The sequence below is a fragment of the Nicotiana tomentosiformis genome, chromosome 7 (assembly GCF_000390325.3).
Source record: "Nicotiana tomentosiformis chromosome 7, ASM39032v3, whole genome shotgun sequence".
In the NCBI taxonomy this organism is placed as follows: Eukaryota; Viridiplantae; Streptophyta; class Magnoliopsida; order Solanales; family Solanaceae; genus Nicotiana; species Nicotiana tomentosiformis.
Genome location: NC_090818.1, coordinates 59,415,912 through 59,431,111, shown reverse-complemented (window position 1 = coordinate 59,431,111; position 15,200 = coordinate 59,415,912). Strand labels below are relative to the sequence as shown.

Below are 15,200 nucleotides of genomic sequence, written 5' to 3'. Positions count from 1 at the left end.
TGATTTGATAGGTTCCAGAGTCGTTTGTAGAAACTTAAAATTTTAAAATTTATTAGGCTTGAATTGGGGTATGATTCGTGGTTTTAACGTTGTTTGAGATGATTTAAGGGTTCGACTAAGTTCGTATGATGTTTTAGGACTTGATAGTATGTTTGGTTGAGGTCCCGGGGGACTCGGGTGAGTTTCGGAAGGTTAACGGATCATTTTTGGACTTGGTGAGATTGCTGATATCTGTTGCTGCATTTTTCTGATTTTCTCTTTCGCGTTCGCGAGTAGACCATCGCGTTCGCGAAGAGTATTTTCTGAGTGTGAGGTTTTGTTCTTCGCGTTCGCGAAGGGGAGGACGGGAACGCGAAGGTATGGTATGTGTGTGCATCGCGAACGCGTGAGTGGTGTCGCGTTCGCGAAGAGGAGTGAGGCTATTGGGGACCCCAGGTCCTTGTTCTACGCGTTTGCGAAGGTCTGAGCTGGTAAAGCTTCGCGTTCGCGAAGCCGTGATCGCGTTCGTGAAGGGTAAGATTTGTAAAGCTTCGCGTTCGCGAAGCCACAGTCGCATTCGCGAAGGGTTAAATTTGTGGGCAGTCGAGTTGTGCTTTGCGAACGCGAGGGACCTGTCGCGTTCGCGAAAAAGAGAGGTTCGGACAGAAACTTTAAGTTATCCATTTTTAACGATTTGGAGCTCGGATTGAGGCGATATTTGGGAGATTTTCAGAGAAAACAATGGGGTAATTGTTCTTAACTCAATGTTGGCTAAATTACCCGAATCCATGGTTGTTTTTATCATTTAATTGGTGAATTAAGTTGAAAATGTTTGAAAACCCCCTTGGATAAATTTGAGGATTTGAGGGCCGAATTATTATCGGAAATTAGTAATTTTGGTATGGTTAGACTCGTGGTGGAATGTGGGTTCATATTTTGTAACATTTGTCGAGTTCCGAGATGTGGGCCCCACAGACGATTTTTGAAGTTAAAATTCGGATTTTTATGGAAAAAATTATATTTTCATATGGAATTAATTTCAATAAATTTTATTGACTGAAACGAATTATTTGTGACTAGATTCGAGGCATTCAAAGGCCGATTTGCGAGGCAAAGGTATAGTAGTGTAAAGAATTTCACGCTCTGAGGTAAGTAACAGTTTTAAATCTGGTTCTGAGGGTATGAAACTCCAGAATTTGGTATCATGTGATTACTTTGAAGGTGGCGCACATGCTAGGTGACGGGCGTGTGAGCGTGCAACAAGGGGATTGTGACTTGGTCCTACCCGTGGAAACTGTAAAGCTGAATAACTTGTTGATAGTTATGTGCTCTCTATGTGTTGTGAAAACTTGACTATAAGTCATACTAGAAACCATGTTTAGGCTATATGTTGGTATTGTTGGGACTTATAAAGGTCGTGCACATGTTGAATTATCTGCTTAAATTGTTGTTTTGTACTCTGTCACCACTTACTTGATTATTTTATCCGAGTCTTTATTGTTCATTATTGATGTATCATATCATTGTTGTTTGGGCTGATTTTATGATTGTTGAGAGCCCGAGAGACTGGAGAGCTTTATGACTGAGTGAGGCCGAGGGCCTGATTGTGAGATATTATACCACAGCACGTGCTGTGCAGTACGTGAGTTGGCCGTACAACACGTGAGTTGGCCGTGCAACACGTGAGTTGGCCGTGCGGATCCTTATATTATACTATAGCACATGAGTTGGCCATGCAACACGTGAGTTAGCCGTGAGAATCCAGATATTTATATTATGGCACATGAGTTGTCTGTGCAGCACGTGAGTTGTCCGTGCAGATTATAGCGCTTGGGCTGTAGGAGCCCCTCCGGAGTCTGTACACCCCAGTGAGTGCGGGTACCCATTGAGTGTGAGTGTTGAGGGCTGGGAGCCCAGTGAGTGATTATTGTCCTGAGAGGCTGTACTTGCTTTCTTTTTGTTGTTGCACTTAGTTGCTATCTATCATTGTTGTAAAATTCTCTGAAAGATTTTATATCCGGATTATATGAACTTGAACTGTATAAATTGATTTGACTTAAACTGCTGGATTTGAAAGCATGTCTATTCTCTGTTGGAATTATTGAAAATGAACTATAACTGTGTAGCTCGTCATTATCTTTAGTTCCTTAGTTATTATTTTTACTTGCTGAGTTGGTTGTACTCATACTATACCCTGCACTTCATGTGTAGATCCATGTATTTCCGGACATAGCGGGTGCTAATTCTCTCACACAGTTGATTTTTAGAGAGATTCAGAGGTAGCTGCCATGTTTTGCAGACCTTGCCTCTCCTTCCCTATCTCCTTATTTACTGCATTTGGTCTCGGACTATTATGGACCATATTTTCCAGACTTGTACTCATATTAGATGCTCATGTACTCAGTGACACCGGGTTTTGGGAGTGTTTATACATGTATTTGTGAATTTTCTTCCGCTGAATTTAATCATTTTATTTTTAAACATAAAAAATATGTGAGTTTATTGAGATTGTCGGCTTGCCTAGTATTAAGATAGGCGCCATCATGACAGGTGAGATTTTGGGTCGTGACAAGTTGGTATCAGAGCATTAGGTTACATAGGTCTCACAAGTCATGAACAGGTTTAGTAGAGTCTTGCGGATCGGTACAGAGACGTTTGTACTTATCTTCGAGAGGCTACCGAACCCTTAGGAAAATTTTACTTTCTTGTATTCTATCGTGCGGGATTGATTCAGCTTGAAACATAACTCTTTGAATTTCTTCCACGCATTCGTATGCGCACATGAGTGCTCGGTATCAGCTGTGCATCGCCGGCTTGTGATTCTATGAATGAGATTCAAGATGTGTATTTTGTGTTTTGGTGATGAGCTAGTCTGGAGGACTTGAGGCCAGGTTTTAGGCCGCAACTTAGGCTCGGTAGCTTCAGTTGTAACCTATACATTTGGACTCATATGTCCGGTAATGTCCCTACGAGTGGAATTTGTGGCTCAATGAACGGTGGAATGGCTTTGTGATGAGTATGATATAACTGCGGGATATGTTAAGACAATTTGAATATGACGAGAAGTGTTTTCTTGAAATGTAAAGGAAGGCCATTGGGTGCTTTATTTTTATTTTGATGTGACGTACAATCTCAAGTGTGAATGTTTTGAAAGATCTTTTACGCTGTTAAATTGTGGGATAAATTAAATTCTCATGTCTTGTCAATGAGTTTGGACTCAAGAAGAGTAAGTAATTGTGTAGTAATTGTGGTTGCGAATGGGCATTTCTAATGTTGATGGCTCGAGAAAGATGATCTTCGAAGAGGCTTAGAGTTGGTAACATTTTATTGGTTCAGGTGCGGCATAGATGCATTTTGATTTGATGCAATATTTGGGCAGCAAAGTATGAGGGAAGACATGACAGGAAGTGTTTCGCGGTGGTTAAAGTACTAGCAGGTCAAGTAGGAGAAGTAGAGGTTGAGAAGTTTCTTAAAGGAGATAATTTAACTGAAGTAAGAGTGGCAGATTTGCATATGGATTCTGTGGTAGGGTAGTCGCGTGCCCTGAGAAAGTGTAGAACGGTTTGGAATCGTGATAGAATGTGATTTAGCCTACATACTTTATTTGGAGTGATGGTTACTGTACGGAGAAAGATTGAATATGGAAGAAAGGAGTTTGTTTGAAATAAAGAGGGATGTGAAGATCTGATTATCGTTTCAGGCGCAATATGACTTGAGTTCGGAAGGTATTGTTGAACTTTCAGTTGATGTCAATAGGTAAAGTGCAGACTTATACAAATGGTGGACGAGCATGAGATTAGGAGAATTTACTGATTACGTAGTCGTTGCACCCAGTGCAGCGTCATTGGAAGATGTCGATAAGGAATTCCACAGGTGGGTTATCTCCTGTGAGCAGTTAGCGGTGGCGTGATGTTGATAAAGCTTCTGCAAGGAATATTACTTGCTACCGTGTAAGAGGTCGAGTGTGTGACTATGGCTGGTGATTCAGAATGTTCATGAAAAGCTTAACAAAAGACTTCGAACAGTCTGGCGGGTTAACAGTGCGAGATCTTGGTAATTGAGAAAGGGAAATCCTTGCGGGTTCTAATTTTATATAATTGCAGCTTAAGGCTAAGTGGGGGAGCCTGCTATTGACAATTTGATTTCATGGCTATGAGTTAAATTTTAGTTTTGGTCTGAGGCATACTTGTGGTTTAGTTATGACTTACAGAGGTGGAGATTGAGGATGACTCGGGTAAGTAAATTCCTGGATACGGGTTATATGGCACTTTATAGAAATATGAAAATTATAGAATGATTAAGTTGTTATTTTGAAGGGTGTAGTGCACACGAAGTATGAATTTGATTGGTCGTGTTAAGGCATGGTTACTTATTTGAGTGTTGGCTGTGCTAAAGGAGCACATGTCTTTCGGCCCGTTTGGGGCGGAGTAAATTAGATTTGAGCAGAGTGGATGACTATCGAGAGGGTTCTAATGGGTTCAAAATGTATATGTGGAAATTGAAATTTTTTTGAATTTGTATATCACTAGAATCAGTTACTTACATTGGATGGCATCGGGACGTGCGGTAATTCTGTTTGACTATGGATTCTACATTTCAGTATAAGAAGGAAAAGAGGAATAATTTTAAAATTCGCATAAGGTATTTTCAGAGTGAGTATTATGGTTGGGGTAATTATGAAGGTTTTTAAGAAGAATACAATGGCTTATGGGTCTTAGGGCGATGTGGTTTTATGTTAGGAGGTCTTGTAGTGAGCTTTGGGTAAGGATAGTAGTGTTTTGACAAGGAGAAATGTCAACCTGAGGGTGATTCAAAAGAAACTCGGAGAAAATAGGACAAATGAGTAACATGCTGGATCAGTATGGTAATGGTATGCTTGGTTCTTTTAGTTCTTATGATGAGGTGAGGCTTTACAGGTGTTTTGTGGCAATACTCTTGAATTTGGCAACCTATGTGGCTTGGTCGAGTTAGAAGAATTTAATTTTGATAGCTTGGTTACGTGCAAATGGATTTCAAAGTGTTCCTGATGGTTTCTACCATGGTTTGAGCCGGATATGTCTTACCGGTGTGAGGAACATGTTATGTATTGTGATTTCCTCATGGAAAGAAGCAAGAGAAATGTTTCTAACTAATAAGGTATGTAATTTGCTGGTGACTCAGAGTTGATAATGAGATTCTTATGCTTGTCACCTGATGGCATAATAGATGTGGTGTGTTATGCGGGATTAGGATTTACATGTACAAGGTGGCAGTTCATTCTTGAAAGGAAGATCACGAATTTTGGACAGAATGGTCAATTTCAGATAATTAGATGAATGTTATAACTGCTCGGTAGTCCCTGAGAAGGGTGCGCATTTCAAAAGGCGCATTGTGTTTTGACTTACGGATGTTCATTGGTATTGTAGTACTCACCTGGTTGATAGACTGTTGATATTCAAATTATCGCTATGTGGCACGGAAGAATTATGAAAGTATTCCTTATGGGAAGATCATGAATGGAAGATGTGTTAGTCATTCTAGTGCTGGAGTTGGGATCAGTTAGGGTGATTCATGCGTTTGATGAATTTTGAGACTGGGAGTTCTCAGAAGTATATTGTTTCGGGTTGCGACCTATTTGAGGTGACTATTTTACTTAAAACTCGGTGGAGGCACATGCGACATTAATTATTTATGATAGCTATGCGCTGTGAGTGCGCATATATGTGAGGTTTGAGCCCATGTGCCAGCATTAGGGCAAGTATTCATACTCGGAAGAATGCTTAGGCTATAATATGCCTAGAGTTGACCCTTAAGTGTAAAGTTATAATATTTTCCGTATTCGTTCCTTTGTTGAGAACTATCTAGGCTATACTTGAGGTTACAAAGAAGATGATTCCCTGAATAAATTGGGTAGTTACTATTTCTGCGTTAACTTGCCGATTTGAAGTGTGGTAGCAGACTTTGCACAGCTTACGCTATGGCGTGTTATTTATACCAGTCCAGGAGCCTGAGAATCTTATTTCATTATCATATACATGTGTACTTGTTTAATTGCTCCTTTATGATATGTTGGGACTGGAGGCCTGTGACCATGCCGGGCAATTCATATTATTGGCACGTGAGTTGTCCGTGCCGTGTGAGGGAATTCTATTTCTATGATAATTTATATGATTCATTAATTTCCTACCTCTACAATTATGCACATGTGCCTATGGTTATCCTCTTCACGAAATTTGAGGAGTTGGTTGCAACATTGTGGTGGTGGTGGTGCTTGTCGAACTTGCAATACGGTTCTCTTCCTTGAGATATCTCCCATATTCGGGTACACAGATTGCGCAGTTGTGACTTGAGTTATATTGATGTGACATGTATGTGGGATAGTTGCGCTTAATAAAATAAGGTCATTGGACCTAGAATGGGTACTATCAGGTTTGATTACGGTATATTCGAGAGGATAATATTGAAAGTCTGCTTAGATGCGATATTCAGGTCTTGAAAAGAATTCTGAAGGTTGGGAATTGAATTCCAAGGTTTTTGGGCTAAGGCTAAATTAAGGATTTCTAGTTGTATTATATTATCAGGCCTATGTGGAATAAGGTAACGTGGGATCACCCCTGGGTACGCGCGTGGTAAAATGGAATAGTGATGTGGTGGCTTGGAAATAACTCTTGGCACGTTAGAGGACGAACGTATGTTTAAGTGGGGGAAATTGTAACGACCCGACCGGTCGTTTTGAGTATTATAACCCCGTTCCCCCATTTACTGCTCAATTTATGCTTTACAGTTATTTTATGACTTGCCGGGGTAGTTGGTTCGGGTCCGAACGGAATTCAGAATGAAATAGGACACTTAGTCTCATAATTGAAAATTTAAGTTAAAAAAGTTGACCAGATGTGGACTTATGTGTAAACGACCTCGGATTTGAATTTTAATGATTCCAATAGCTCCGTATGATGATTTTGTACTTAGGAGCGTGTCCGAAAAATTATTTGGAGGTCCATGGTGGAATTAGGCTTGAAATGCCGAAAGTTGAAATTTTGGGAAGTTTGACCGGGGGATTGACTTTTTGATATCGGGGTCAGAATCCGATTCTGAAAATTTGGAATACCTCTGTTATGTCATTTATGACTTGTCTGCAAAAAATTTGAGGTCAATTGGATGTGATTTGATAGGTTCCGGAGTCGTTTGTAGAAACTTGAAATTTCAAAGTTTATTAGGCTTGAATTGGGATATGATTCGTGGTTTTAGCATTGTTTGAGGTGATTTGAAGGTTCGACTAAGTTCGTATGATGTTTTAGGACTTAATGGTATGTTTGGTTGAGGTCCCGGGGGGCTCGGGTGAGTTCCGGGGGGTTAACAGATCATTTTTGGCCTTGGTGAGATTGCTGATATCTGTTGCTGCATTTTTCTGATTTTCTCTATCGTGTTTGCGAGTGGGCCATCGCGTTCGCGAAGAGTGTTTTTTGAGTGTGAGATTTTGTTCTTCTCGTTTGCGAAGGGGAGGACGCACATGCAAAGGTATGGTCTGTATGTGCATCACGAACACGTGAGTGGTGTCGCGTTCGCGAAGAGCAGTGAGGCTATTGGGGACCCCAGGTCCTTGTTCTACACGTTCGCGAAGTTCTGTGCTGGTAAAGCTTCACGTTCGCGAAGCCGTGGTCGCGTTCGTGAAGGGTAAGATTTGTAAAGCTTCACGTTCGCGGAGCCACAATCACGTTCGCGAAGGGTTAAATTTGTGGGCAGTCGAGTTATGCTTTGCGAACGCGAGGGACCTGTCGCGTTCGCGAAGAAGAGAGGTCTAGACAAAAAGTTTAAATCCCATTTTCCATTTTTAACGATTTGGAGCTCGGATTGAGGCGATTTTTGGGAGATTTTCAGAGAAAACAACGGGGTAAGTGTTCTTAACTCAATATTGGTTAAATTACCCGAATCCATTGTTGTTTTTATCATTTAATTGGTGAATTAAGTTGGAAAAGTTTGAAAACCCTCTTGGATAAATTTGGGGATTTGAGGGCCGAATTGTTATCGGAATTTAGTAATTTTAATATGGTTAGACTCGTGGTGGAATGAGGGTTCATATTTTGTAACTTTTGTTGAGTTCCGAGACGTTGGCCCCACGGGCGATTTTTGGAGTTAAAATTCGGATTTTATGGAAAAATTGTATTTTCATATGGAATTAATTCAAATAAATTTTATTGACTGAAATGAATTATTTGTGACTAGATTCGAAGCATTCAGAGGCCGATTTGCGAGCAAAAGCATAGCAGAGTAAAGAATTTCACGCTCTGAGGTAAGTAACAATTTTAAATCTGGTTCTGAGGGTATGAAACCCTAGAATTTGGTATCATGTGATTACTTTGGAGGTGACGAACAAGCTAGGTGACAGGCGTGTGGGCGTGCACCGAGGGGATTGTGACTTGGTCCGTCCCGTGGAAACTGTAAAGCTGAATAACTTGTTGATAGTTATGTGCTCTCTATGTGTTGTGGAAACTTGACTATAAGTCATGATAGAAACCATGATTAGGCTATATGTTGGTATTGTTGGGACCCATAGAGGTCGTGCACATGTTGAATTATTTGCTTTAATTATTATTTTGTACTCAGTCACCGCTTACTTGATTATTTTATCTCAGTCTCTATTGTTCATTATAGATGTATCATATCATTGTTGTTTGGGCTGATTTTATGATTGTTGAGAGCCCGAGATACTGGAGAGCTTTATGACTGAGTGAGTCCGGGGGCCTGTTTGTGAGATATTATACCACATCACGTGAGTTGGCCGTACAACACGTGAGTTGGCCGTGCGGATCCTTATATTATACTATAGCACGTGAGTTGGCCGTCCAACACGTGAGTTGGCCGTGCAGATCCTTATATTATACTATAGCACGTGACTTGGTCGTGCAACACGTGAGTTGGCCGTGCGGATCCAAATATTTATATTATGACATGTGAGTTGTCCGTGCAACACGTGATTTATCCGTGCAGATTATAGCGCTTGGGATGTAGGAGCCCCTTCGGAGTCTGTACCCCCCAGTGAGCGCGTGTACCCATTGAGTGTGAGTGTTGAGGGCTGGGAGCCCAATGAGTGATTGTTGTCCTAAGAGGTTGTACTCACTTTCCTTTTGTTGTTGCACTTATTTGCTATCTGTCATTGTTGTGAAATTCTCTGAAAGATTTTATATCCGAATTACATGAACTTGAACTGTATAAATTGATTTGACTTAAACTGTTGGATTTGAAAGCATGTCTATTCTCTGTTGGAATTATTGAAAATGAACTATAACTGTGTAGCTCGTCATTATCTTCGGTTCCTTAGTTATTATTATTACTTGCTGAGTTGGTTGTACTCATACTACACCCTGCACTTCGTGTGCAGATCCAGCTATTTCCGGACATAGAGGGTGCTAATTCTCTCGCACAGTTGATTTTTCGGAGATTCAGAGGTAGCTGTCGTGTTTCGCAGACCTTGCCTCTCCTCCCCTATCTCCTTATTTACTGCATTTGGTCTCGGACTATTATGGATCATATTTTCCAGACTTGTATTCATATTAGATGCTCATGTACTCAGTGACACTGGGTTTTGGGAGTGTTTATATATGTATTTGTGAATTTTCTTCCGTTGAATTTAATATTTTATTTTTAAACATAAAAGATATGGGAGTTTATTGAGATTGTTGGCTTGCCTTGTATTGAGATAGACGCCATCACTACATGTGAGATTTTGGGTCGTGACACTAGGCTCCTTATTTACGTGATAATGTCGCTCAGCTTATTTACGTGCAGAGAACGTAAATAAGCTTTTTGTGATTGAAGAGAACTTCGCTCAAACTTTGCCTGTGATCGTCCAAATTACAAAAGGTTTTCTCCTCCTTTCTCCTCCTATTTCAAACTAGAGAATTCAACTCTCTCATCCAAATTTCATCATAAAATTACAGTAAGTTCTAAAATTTCAGTTATGTTTGTGTGGATTTTTATTTGGTTAGTGGAGAATAAGATGCAAGGGATTTTATTTTTTTTCCTCTTCTGGATTGCATTGTATTGATAAAATTTCCTATATTTACAACTTGTATTAATAAAGTTAAGGATATTGTGTCCTTAACTTTATGACTGTTGTGTAAATATTGAGGACAAAGTGTCCTGTACTTGCAATTTTTATTGATAAAGTTAAGGACATAGTGTCCTTTATTTGTAACTTGTATTGATAAAGTTTAGGACATTGTGTCCTTAAACTTCATGACTGTTATGTAAATATTGAGGACAAAGTGTCCTGTATTTGTAACTTGTATTAATAAAGTTTAGGACATCATGTCCTTAGCTTCATGATTGCTGTATAAATATTAAGGACAAAGTGTCCTGTATTTGCAACTTGTATTGATAGAGTTTAGGATATTGTGTCCATAACTTCATGACTATTGTGTAAATTTTAAATACATAGTGTCTTGAATTTCCCATTTTCTTGACTTGCAGGATGGATACAATATGTATTATAGTTGCTTTTAATGGAAGATGGACCGCAGACTATAAGTATCTGGATCATCAAACTAAGCTTGTTCTAGTACCTGAGGCAATTCGATTTGAATATTTCGTCAACCAGGTCTTTGATGTTATTGAATTGGATAGAGACAAATTTGAAGTAATGATATGGTTTGATCTCAACCTGGGAACAAGCAAAGGAATGCTTGTATACAAAGATTTAGATCTTCGCACATGTATAGAGTTACTAAAAAGTCATTCACTCTTCAAGGGCTGTCGTTTCATTGTTAATATTTCGGAAAGAGTTTTTTTCTCTACAAGCACCTTTGAACATGTCAATATAGAAACTCAACAAGACAATCAAGACAAATGCCAAAAGATAATGGAAATAGAAGTGGTTGAACCCGATCCAATAATTGAAGAGGTGCTTCAAACATTTAATTCTATTCAAGTGGAAGGACAAAACATTATAGAGATTGACAACCAACAAGCTTTCGGTATTCAAGTCTTAGAGAGTGCACTGGTAATAGAAGAAGTTGCTAAAAAATCCTCTATTCAACTAACTAGACAAAGGTCAAAGTCGAAACAAAACGAATCCTCAACTACAATAGTAAGAGAAAATACTTCGTTGGATGAAATAAAAGTGGGATCAATATTTGACAAAAAGAAGAGTATAATTAACTGTTTTTCGAATATAGCAATTAAAGGACATTTTGAATTCAAGGTTATTAGATCAAGCTCAACAAGATATTCATTGAAATGCAATGATAAAAAGTGTGGGTGGTATGTGCGTGCTTTCAGAATTAAAGATTCAACACTATTTAAGATAGTAAAGATTGAGAAATATCATAACTACTCAGTTAACACTATGAAAGCTGATCAAAGGCATGCAACTTCAAAGTTGATTAGGGGTTATATTATTGACAATCTTCGAGACCCAAGGTTTGAAGGTACACCAGCCTTTGTCATGGCAGAAATGCAAAAATTGCATGGACTAGACATTGGGTATCACAAGGTGTGGCGTGCTATTCAACATGCTTCAGCTTTAATAAGAGGAACTCCTGAAGAGAATTATGAATTGCTGTCTTCATACTTGTACATGATGAAAAGTAAAAACTCGGGAACATACACTAACATAAAGATAGACGACAACAACAGGTAAACAAAAAGAGTTTATTAGTCAGTTTTAAACTTTAGGACATGGTGTCCTTAACTTTGTTGTGTGCAGTGTAAATGTTAATGACATGGTGTCCTTAACTTTTATGTGTGTAGTATAAATGTTAAGGACATGGTGTCCTTACCTTAACTTTGATGTGTGCAGTGTAAATATTAAGGACATGGTGTCCTTAACTTTGATGTGTGCATTGTAAATATTAAGGACTTGGTGTCCTTAACTTTGATATTTGCACTGTAAATATTTAGGACATGGTGTCCTTAACTTTGATGTGTGCGCTGTAAATGTTAAGGTCATGGTGTCCTTAACTTTGATTTGTGCAGTGTAAATGTTAAGGACATATTATCCTTAAATTTGATGTGTGCAGTGTAAATGTTAAAAACATGGTGTCCTTAACTTAACTTTGATGTGTGCAGTATAAATGTTAAGGATATGGTGTCCTTAACTTTGATGTTTGCACTGTAAATATTTAGGACATGGTGTCCTTAATTTTGATGTGTGCAGTGTAAATGTTAAGGACATAGTGTCCTTAACTTAACTCTAATGTGTGCAGTTTAAATGTTAAGGAAATGGTATCCTTAACTTTGAAGTGTGCATTGTAAATATTAAGGACATGGTGTCCTTAACTTTGATGTGTGCATGTATAAATGTTAAGGACATGGTGTCTTTAACTTTGATATTTGCACTGTAAATATTTTAGACATGGTGTCCTTAATTTTGTTGTATGCAATGTAAATATTAAGGACACGATGTCCTTTACTTTGATGTGTGCATTGTAAATGTTAAGGACATGGTGTCCTTAACTTTGATATTTGCACTTTAAATATTTAGGACATGGTGTCCTTAACTTTGATTTGTGCAGTGTAAATGTTAAGTACATGGTGTCCTTAACTTAACTCTGATCTTTGCAGTGTAAATGTTAAGGAAATAGTATCCTTAACTTTGAAGTGTGCATTGTAAATGTTAAGGACATGATATTCTTAATTTTGATGTGTGCATGCGTAAATGTTAAGGACATGGTGTCCTTAACTTTGATGTTTGCACTGTAAATATTTTAGACATGGTGTCCTTAACTTTGTTGTGTGCAGTGTAAATGTTAAAGACATGATGTCCTTAACTTAACTTTGATGTGTGCATTATAAATATTAAGGACATGGTGTCCTTAACTTTGATGTGTGCATTGTAAATGTTAAGGACATGGTATCCTTAACTTTGATGTGTGGAGTGTAAATGTTAAGGACATGGTATCCTTAACTTTGATATGTGCAGTGTAAATGTTAAGGACACCATGTCCTTAACTTTGATGTGTGCAGTGTAAATGCTAAGGACATGGTGTCCTGTATTTTCGCCTTTTGTTGTTAAACTGTATTTTCAGGTTTCTTTATATGTTTTATACATATGGATCATCAATAGCTGGTTGGAATCATTGTAGACCAGTGATTGCTGTTGATGCAACGTTTTTGAAGTCAAAATATCGTGGTGTTTTAATGATTTCAGTTTCAAAGGATGCAAATAACCAAATATTCCCACTAGCCTTTGGGATTGCAGAATCTGAAAATAACAACTCCTATGAGTGGTACTTTAGTGAGCTTCACAATGCAATTGGGAGCCGTGATATTTTAATTTTTTTATCAGATAAGCATCAATCTATTGCACATGTCATCGCAAAGGTATTTCCTGAAAGCCACCATGGGATTTGTATCTATCATTTGGAGCAGAACCTAAAGCGAAGGAAAGTGAAAAGTGAGGTCATAAAATATTTTCAAAGTGCTGCAAGAGTATACATGCGCAAAGAATTTGATATATACATGTCAGAGATAGCAAAAGTTGATAAGAAGACTTTTGACTACTTGATGGAAGAGCCACCGGAAAGGTGGGTGCGCTCTTGTTCTCCACGACGAAGATATGACATGCTCATAACGAACGTAGTTGAGTTAATGAATTCTGTGCTATTAGAATCAAGGAAGCTGCCTATATTGAGAATGATGGATTTCATCTAAGTGAAGCTACAACGTTGGTTTTGTGAAAGAAGAAATGAAGCAGAAGGAACCTTTTATGATGTTTCATGTTGGGTAGAAGAGAAATTGTAGAAAAAGATAGATTTAGCTTTTACTTTAAATGTAAGTATTATGTTCTTACTTTAGCTTATTATTTTAATGATAATTTAACATTATGTACTAACTTATAGTTTTTCAACTTTGAAGGTCTTCCCTGTTGATTCATGGCGTTCTAGAGTTGAGGAAGAAGGAAATACTTTCTTGGTGGACTTAAGCAAAAGAACATGTGATTGTTTTCAGTTTCAATTTGATGAATTACCATATATACATGCAATTGCAGCTATCGAGAAGAGAAACATCAAGAAGTCCAATTTCTGCTCAGACTGGTACTTAAAGGAATCTTGGCTGAAAACATATGAAAGACAAATACGTCCTGTAGGACATACAAATTCTTGGATTGTACCAGAGAATGTTAAGTTATAAATTATTAAACCTCCAGATTTCAAGGTCCCCCCAGGTAGAAGGCAGAAGAAAAAGCATATTCCAGCTACCGAATCATCAAAAATAACATTCAAATGTGGTCGTTGCAGAAGAATTGATCATAATAGAACATCTTGTATATATTCTCCAGCAGTCCACCCATTTTCAAGGAAGCATAGAGAATTATAGATATATCCACTTATGTTTATCTAGTCTTTTAAGTTTTTGATATAAATGGGATTCATTTAGATTGTTTTTATTTGAGCAAGTAAACTTTAGCAGATGGTTATATAAAAAATATCCTGAATTTTTAAAGTTTCTTTGTGCTTACGTGCTTTTTGTTTCTTTATAAAACTTGATGCCTGCAGCTTGCTACATCTTATTTTTAAAATGATATTGGTACAAGTAAACTTCAGGATATTATATTTTGAAACGTCCTGAAAGTTTGAAGTATGAATCTAATATTAAGGACATAAATTTCTAAAATGTCCTTAACTTCTGAAAATCTCAGTTTAGTGTCTAGATTTCTAGAAGTTCAGGACATTTCAGAAAAATATGTCATGAATATTATTTTCATCCTTCAACAAATCAGGACATTTATGAACATTATGTCCTGAAGTTCTACAACAATCAATGCGTGTTGCTTTGTCTATTCCATCTTGGAAATAGATAGGAATCTTTTGCAATAGCTCTACAGATTTGCAAGACTGTGCAAATCAACAATAACTTGACGGAATTTGAAAAACTTTTGGATAATTTAATCAAATATTGGCAGTTTAAAACTGTGCAAAAATGGACAGACTAGTAGTTAACAGAAAGAACCAAATTGGACTAATTAAATTGTCAATTATACCCCCAAAAGAAAATGCGTCACATCATCATTATCTGCTGAAGGTAGCTGACATGAAAAAAAGATTTTATCAACCTCTGTCCAAGTAATTCCACATCTACGATTGTCACCCCACACATATGGTGTGAGAACCAATTGATTATCACCACACCAAAACTCATCTGAAGCATCTTCATTAAAATTCTCATACACATTTAGCATATAATTATCAAAAACTATATCTATAGTTGTGCAATGAAATGGATGGGCGCAAGGGTGATAACAT

General features: G+C 37.9%; 1 protein-coding gene across 1 annotated transcript; it reads left to right on the top strand.

Moving 5' to 3' along the window:
* The first annotated feature begins 10,429 nt into the window (after positions 1–10,429).
* On the top strand, positions 10,430–14,088 carry LOC138895646 (uncharacterized). Its single transcript, XM_070180357.1, has 4 exons — positions 10,430–11,592; positions 12,984–13,481; positions 13,565–13,621; positions 13,797–14,088. Exons 1-4 carry the CDS (start codon positions 10,430–10,432, stop codon positions 14,086–14,088), a joined length of 2,010 nt encoding a protein of 669 aa, XP_070036458.1.
* The last annotated feature ends 1,112 nt before the right edge of the window (positions 14,089–15,200 follow it).

What these genes read in the sequence shown, in the direction of transcription:
- LOC138895646 (XM_070180357.1), top strand. Translation starts at nt 10,430, where the DNA reads ATGGATACAATATGTATTATAGTTGCTTTTAATGGAAGATGGACCGCA. An exon ending in AAGATAGACGACAACAACAG is followed by an intron (nt 11,593 to 12,983) that starts GTAAACAAAAAG and finishes CTGTATTTTCAG; the next exon opens with GTTTCTTTATATGTTTTATA. An exon ending in CATCTAAGTGAAGCTACAAC is followed by an intron (nt 13,622 to 13,796) that starts GTTGGTTTTGTG and finishes ACTAACTTATAG; the next exon opens with TTTTTCAACTTTGAAGGTCT.